The sequence below is a fragment of the Daphnia pulex genome, chromosome 10 (assembly GCF_021134715.1).
Source record: "Daphnia pulex isolate KAP4 chromosome 10, ASM2113471v1".
Lineage (NCBI taxonomy): Eukaryota > Metazoa > Arthropoda > Branchiopoda > Diplostraca > Daphniidae > Daphnia > Daphnia pulex.
Genome location: NC_060026.1, coordinates 1906347 through 1914075, shown reverse-complemented (window position 1 = coordinate 1914075; position 7729 = coordinate 1906347). Strand labels below are relative to the sequence as shown.

At 41.4% G+C, this 7729-nt stretch overlaps 1 protein-coding gene across 1 annotated transcript; it reads right to left on the bottom strand.

Moving 5' to 3' along the window:
• Window positions 1-4237: 4237 nt before the first annotated feature.
• Window positions 4238-7729, bottom strand: LOC124206242. Its single transcript, XM_046603950.1, has 2 exons — window positions 5097-7729; window positions 4238-5011 (listed from the first exon to the last, which is right to left on the bottom strand). The coding sequence occupies exons 1-2, from the start codon at window positions 5862-5864 to the stop codon at window positions 4955-4957; spliced, it is 825 nt and encodes a 274-aa protein (XP_046459906.1). The 5' UTR covers window positions 5865-7729; the 3' UTR covers window positions 4238-4954.

Below are 7729 nucleotides of genomic sequence, written 5' to 3'. Positions count from 1 at the left end.
AGCTCTCTTTCTCTTTATAGCGCTAGACACAAGAACCACACCCGTATAGATTTTTGTCATGTACATTTTGTCGGCCATCATCGGCTGAATTCTTTTTGAGAAAACCCCAAATTGTTGGATAATCATTGGTCTAGCATCAGGGTCTATATTCCACAATTCACACGGACCCAGTCAAAGCGGGAGAGACTCAATGCGAAACGGATTGTCCGTTCACTCCAATTCTCATCGGGAATTTTTTATTTTATTTTTTTATGATTTGGTTGATGTCGGGAAAATTTGGCGGCCATTTTGAAAAAAAAAAGCCGAATGGGGTTGGTCGACATTTTGTACACCCCCCCCCCCCCCATTCACGTTTCAAGGGGGATTTATTGACGGCGCCTGCGCTTTTTGCACGATCCCATCATCATTGATCCTGTCGTGACTCTTGGTCTCTCTCTGTCTCCCCCCCCCTCCACTTCTAGATGAAGTTGTTAGGTATGCAAATGAATAAATAACCCTGGGGTGGGTGGGGTATGTAATCTCATTTGTCTTGGACTTGGGGCCCAGCAGCAATCATCGGAATTGTCTATTAATCCGCCAGAAAATTCAGTTGGGAAATCGAACGTGCCATCTGCACACACACACACACGATGGCCTAGCTGTTATATATATTTCTATACTTGTGAGAAGAAAAGTTTAGCGTAACCCCCGACAACACTACCATATCGCCCACCCCGACCTTGTCTCTCTCCCCCCTCCGTGAGAGAACCTTCTGCTCTCCCAGGTTCCTCCCTGGGCTGCTGCTGCTGCTGCTGTTCCCAGTTGATACGTTCGGTAACACACGGCGCGGCCTGTACGGGGGAGCACAAGAAGGTTTTCCCCAAATAGGAAATAGGAAAAAAACGGCCGTGTGTGCGGATTGCTGTGTTGTGGCGGCCATCTGTCCCGCACACACACACACACCAGAGGAGAGTGAGCGGGAGGAGGGGAAGACTCTCTCGCACCAGTCGTGTTATATTTTTATACCCCCGAAAAAATCGTTGTGTGTGTGTGAACACACGCGGTAGCTTAAAAATTTTTTAGTTTTTAAAATGAAATTTTTGAATTTTCAAATTTCCCTCCAAAAAATCAAATTTTCGAAAATTTTAATTTTCGGCTGGAATTTTGAAAAAGAAAAAAGTTGGGCGTGTCTGTCGGCTGCTTGTGTGTGTGTGTAACGTATTCCCCATGTGTTTGCCAGGGTCGCCCCTTTTGCAATCTATATAAAGAGTCCGTGAGAGAGTCAATCCGTTGGAATAGACTCCGGGCGGAGTGTGGGTCGTCCCCTCCCTCGCCCAGTCTGTCACACACACACACACACTCTCCATTCCAAGGAATATAGACTCTTACAGTATCCCTTTTAGTGGGATTGCCCAACATCTGTCGGGAGCTTAAATACATCAATAAATAATAATCAGCCGTCTGGTACTTATGGTATGGTGTAGTAGTCTACTAAGAACATGAGTAAAAGTAGCATTCGCACCATTATGATTTCAAGATGAAATGAATTGGTGATTTTGGCCGAGTGTTGAAAAATCAACCGCCGTTCGTTTGACAAATTGTTTGAAAAATTGGCGGGAAATTTCAAATTGATACTCGCGATTGCGCCGATCAAAAGATTTGGGTCTATTCTATTCGATCGACTGACTCGGCAGATCTGTTCTCTTCTGTGTGTGTGTGTCCCTTTTTTTTTGGCGGACATCTGCCCGGCTGCCGCGGAGCAGACGGCCAACGGGCAGGAGGGGAAAATGGCACATCATCATCCGTCGTCGTTGCGAGCCGGCCCAGCTGGCGCTCTGCTCTTCTCCGAGAGATAGACTGCAACTATACCTATATGGCCGCTGATACAATAATTTCCGCCAACGGTTATCACACATCCAATCCGACCAAAAAAGATCTTCTTCTTCTTCTTCTTCCTAAATTTAGAAGGAAAATGTGTGAATGTTAACGGATAGGTTCCCGACGACCAAAGAGGGGGAAAGAATGACAAACAACAACAACCCAAAAAAAATACAATCACAGCCGGCCCAGTAGTGTGCCCGTCATCTGCTGAACAGAGCAGAAACAGCAGCTACACACAAGACGTGATTGTCACACACACACAGAGAAAAACGCGTGAAGAAGAAGAAGAAGAGGAAAAAGAAAAAAAAAACCGTTTCCGGATATGCGGGTGTGCTGTTTGGTTACCTCCTCCAGCACGTGCTCTCCGAAGGCTTCTCAAAGGCGCAGCTGTTCCGTATGGAACAGTTTTCTGGGGTGGGTAGGTAGGAGGTAGGGTAGGAAATAAATTTTCGAGGAAAACGGAAATTAATTTGTTAACAACCCAAAAAAATTAATTTTTAAAAAAATTTTTGGTGGGAAATTTGAAAAGGGGTCGAAAAAAAAGTTTATCGATTTTTGGCGATAAGGAATTTTTGTATTAAAAAAAAACACCAGGTGATCCGCGCTGGATAACCGGAAGAAAAATAAGACGGCTGTGTGGGTGTGTGTGTGTGGGGTTTCCTATCCTGTTGGCAATTGCAGAAGGGTGGGAATGTTGATGTCTTGGAAGGAAAAAGGTTTTTATTTTATTTTTTCCGTTTAAAAGGAAACGGGAAAAAAACACGTGCGTTTTCTCTTTAAACCCAACAACAGGCAACGTAGACGGGCGCGCGCAACTGTCGCTGGGCAATTTTGCTGGCAGCCCAGGTGTGCGCAGCTAATAAATCAAAATCAATAAGGAAAAAGAAGTTGGCGACGCTTTTTCTTTCTTTCTTCTGGCGGCTTTTTTTTTTTGGGGGCTGTTGATTGAATCGGAGCAAACACGAACGATAATGGCAATCAACAAGATGATATAGAAATGCCTTGCTAAATAAGGACGCCATCCTTTTCTTGGGTTTGGAAATTATTTCTTTTGAAAGCGAAAAAGAAACTTGGACCAAATGTCAAAGAGACTAATCGGCCGGACAAAGTTTTATTTGGTATTATAAAAGAAGAAGTCATCACGGTTGTTGTTGATTTTGGTTGAGAAAAAGAAGTTGTTTTTTGGTCGATGGCAATCTCGTTCTATATTCCCCTACGTGACCGGAATGAATAACAACTGGATTTTGTGTTTTTAAATTTATTTATTTTATTTTTCGTTCCAATTTTCACCCAAATGTTTTCTAACCTTAACCCGAATTTGAACAAAAATCGACTCTTTAATGAAGTTGCTTGTACAATCTTCTAAATTCGATTGATTTCTCTTTGACAAACTTGGATAGTTCCAAAAATTTTTCTTTTCTTTTTAAATTTCGTGCGGATTTGGGAGAAATGTACGTGACTGGAACAATCAAACGGAAATTTTTCCTTTTTTCCTCTTCCCCAGTTTTTTCGTTATTTGAGTTTGGAGGGAAATTCAAACCATTCCTTTTTTGGGTGGAGGTTTTTTTTCACTGGGGGGAGGTCATCGGGTATTATTACGCGCGACTATAGATGGGCAACCAAATGCACAAGTGCAGCAGCATTGCGTTAGATGCGTCAAAGTCGACAGGGAGCACGTCCCACGTACACATATAAAAATCTGAGATGGGGTCCCCCCGGAAATTGTTGCAGAAAAATGTTTATCGGGGGCTATTTTTCTTCTTCTCTTGCCAAGATTAAAAGATTTACTCGGTTGGGTAGGGGGGGGGGGATTCGTACAATAATCCCCCCCCACCACTAACCGTCTTTTTTCTCCTGATATTACATTGGTAATCCCTGCTTTTTCTACGCTATATTACAAGCTGTAATATTATTTATTCTAATTTTTTTTGTTTCCTTTTACTACGCACATATCCGGCGGTGAATTTAATTTGTTTGTGTGTATAGAAGAGAAAACGGTCACCACCACCACGGCCATCATTACATAGAAATCGGTTGTGGTGTGTATGTTACATATCCGGTCGACCGATAAAAATCGATAAAGAAATAAGGCCCCTTGTTGGAACACACACACACGGACAATGGAAAGTTTTTTTGGTTGGGCGTCGTGAGTTCTCTGATTATTTGCAGGGGAAATTTTTCACACAAAACTGGAAAAAGAGAAAAGACAAACGAACATTTTCTTGTCCATCTGTTTTCTTTGGTCGATTGTCGTGTAACAATCGAAGGAAGGCCGATGATTTTTTTTTTTGCCCAGGTGGACATGAAGCGCAATCCAGCTGTTACAAACCTCCTGGGGGTTGTACATGTTTTTTGTATAAAAATTTCACAAAAGACACAAAATTTTTTTTTCCAAATTTCTTTGTATTGGTGTTAGGTATTATGTCACATGTTCGATTTTTTTGTTTTGAAAAAGAAAAGAGCAAAATTAGAGACGCACGACACATCAAAATAATAATCGAAAAGAATTTCCACTTTTTTTTTTCAAATTCCCCGCCGAAAAAAAAATATTTTTAAATTAAAGAAAATGTGACACGATTGTGAGGGGGGTAAAGGAACAATAATTCTGTGTGAGTCGACGACTATTTTTGTTGTGGTAATAATATACAAATGGGGGGTGGGAGATTTGTTTAGTCAATAATTAATGAATAAAAAAAAATGATTAAATTGGGTGGGCTGGTGGAGAAGGTATCACAGACGAAACATATATAATAGAATATATTTTTTGAAGCTTTTTTTTCTTTTTTAAATCGTTTTTCGACATTTTGGTAGCAAGTGGAGGGGATTCTTTTTTGTTCTATAAAAAAATTAATTCAAGACCCAAAATCAAAATGGGAGAAATAAACAAAACACTTGTCTCCACGTCATATAATAATAGCCTATAGGTGTTTGTGTGATTGATGGTTTTCTTTTTTTGTTTGCTAAAAAATTAAAAAAAAGAGAAATCGAGGACTAGTGTTGTTGTTGTTGTTGTTGTCGTCGTGTCCATTGGAAAGAAATTTGCGGGGATGTTGCAGGGAAACTCCGCCCCTTTTTTTTACACTGTGGGAGAATCCTAACAAGGAACGATGACGTCACTGATGCTCTTGTTATCCCCTGTCGTGTTATTCACCTGGGGAAAAATATTCAAATAATTTTCTGGGTTAAATTTCTGTTTTCCTTTTTTTCTTTATTTAATTTGAAATTAAAATTTCTACCTCGATGGAGGTGTTGGGAATGGAGGTGAGTAGGCCGAGGGGTTGTCTGTGCACGGCGGAAGAGGCGGCGGATGGATGCGAGAGACTGGCACCGCTGGCGATGACGGAGGCGTCGGTGGTGGCCCTCCGCGCGGCCAACACGGCTGCCGAGTGCTGCTGTTTCCTCCGGTTCCGGTTGAGACTGGCCGGATGGTTCTGCTCCAGTTCGCTCTGCAGGTCGCAAATGTAGTCGATGACGTGCTGGATGACTTCCAGCTTGGAAACTTTGCGATTCTTGGGCATGTGCGGCACCAGCTCTTTCAATTTGGACAGGTACATTTGGATTTCCACTTGCTCCTTGCTGGTCGCCATCACTCCGCGCAGCGGATCCGATTGCTGCTGCTGCTGCACAGTCGCAGTCGAACTCGTCGTCGTCGAAGATGTCGGGTGACGATTGGAGGCTTTCACCATTTTCTTTTCTGTTTTGGGGCTTTTACTTTCTCCGGTTTTTACACTTGAACTCGCAATAATCCCTCGACGATCAATTGTCCAACGTGTGAAATCTCGTTGGTAATTTCTGTTGTCAATTATTTGTTGTCTCCCGCTGTAATGGCGACGTGTGATTGCACTCACGAACAAACTCTGAATGACGGGTCTCGTGCCCTGCAATCGTCTCTTCTTATATAGAGAAAAAGGGGGAGGGGTGGAACCGACGGCAGCAGGAAGCCCCGCCCACTCTGGCGGCATCGGCTGCCAACCATCGCCTTTTTTGGGGTTTCGTTTAATCATCGGGAAAATGAAAAATACAAAAAAATGAGGGCCCGTTCACTTTTCTTCTTCTTCTTCTTTTTTTCACGTAGTAGGTCAGGTGTCGATCGGGAAAATGTCCATTTTTTCTTTGTTGTTGTTGTTGTTGTTGTTTTCAATGGTTTGGGGGAAAAAAAATGAAAATCTCCCGAGAAATCTGTCGATGATGAAGAAAAAAGAAAAAGAAAAAAGTCTCTCACGATTTCCTCGGGTCTTGTCGTTTTGATAAGGAATCGGTTGACGAACGTGGGAGAATTGAGCAGGTGCATTTTTCGGGCGGGTTGGGTGGGGGGGACCCAATTTTCTGTTTCACACAGGAGGAGAGAGAGAGAGAGTCAGTGAGTCGCACGGGTAATTATTATTTCGGTCGGAATATTACACAGAGAGAAAAGTATAACCGAAAAGTTTCTTTTATTTTTTTGTTTTATCTACGAGAGAGAGAGAGAGAGACGTCATTTCACGCGTTATCGGCACGTCTGCCAACGTCGTTTTTGTCGTTTACTATTTGAACGACGGATTACACAACGCGCATTCGGGTAATGCTCAGGTGTTTTTGACACGTACGACATAAACCCCCCGTCTGTTTTTCTCGAATCTAATTGACTTTTTTAGTTTTTTTTGTCGTTTTTAGTTTCAATTTGAAATAATTCATTTCTCGTATTTATAAACAATCGAATTTTTCGAATTTTTTTTTTATTTGAATTAAAAATTCAAGTAACCAAAACTTTTAGTTTTCTCGAATTTTGTCATTTTATTTTATTTTTTATTTTGATTAATAATTTAACTAGTGAAAATAGTTTTCTTGGATTTCATTGAAATTTGAATGAAAAACATTTGTTTTCTCCAATAATCTATTTGAAATTAGAACAATAACATTTTTTTTAAATTCAGTTTTTGTTGTTGTTGTTCCACTTTTGATTCAAAATTCCACAAATAGAAATGACGTTAGTGTGACGTTAGATGAGTCGATAAATCAACTCGGTAGTTAGCAGCAGCCTGGTTCCTACTCTGTAATTATGTGGGGAGAGGTATGTAACATTAGGACGGTCGTAAAATCTGGTCGGTTGACTCCGGAAGGAAACGCACTAACTTCCGGAATGATTTCAACTCTGAATAACACCTGACAAATAGTATAAAGGGGGGAAGTGATGATTCGCTGTCGATAGCGAACGATGACGATGACGACGACGACACGGAAATGATATGCAAACACCTTCAACGCTAGAGGAAGGGTGTACCTGTATAATTAGACGACGTGTGGTGTGTGGAGCAGCAATTCATTCCGTCCAATCCTCTTCCCCTCCCTTCTTCCGTACACGTACACAACAAACCCCTACAAGGAACGCCCTCGCGTCAGTCGACTAAAACAAAATCCGGCGTTGTAAAATCCGGAAGGTATTACGTTGGTCGAAAGGTGAAAGATCCGGATACTTCCGATCCATCCTGTCAAAATTATTTTTATCATCATATCATCAAGTCGGAATAAAAATTAATTATTTGGAATTTTTTATTTTGAACTTTTTTCTTCTTCTTCTACGAATTTCATGAAGAAACTGAAATTTTTTTTCTTGTTTAATCCCCTGGAAATTAGAAAGCCCCCCTCGACAAGAAAACCCATTGTCTTTATTACTGGCGCCATCCATCCATCCGCATCCATCCGGGAATTTCCCATCTCTCTTTTCTTCTTCTTCTTTTCTAAATCAAAAAATTCCTGATTGGCGGCGGTAGTAGTGCCTGGCGGAGAATTTTTTACCCCGAAAAAAAAATTTTATTTAATAAAAAACGAAGAATTTTCCAAAACCTTTTTACTTCCCCCAACCCCAGGAAAAAAAAAATCCGCCGGAATA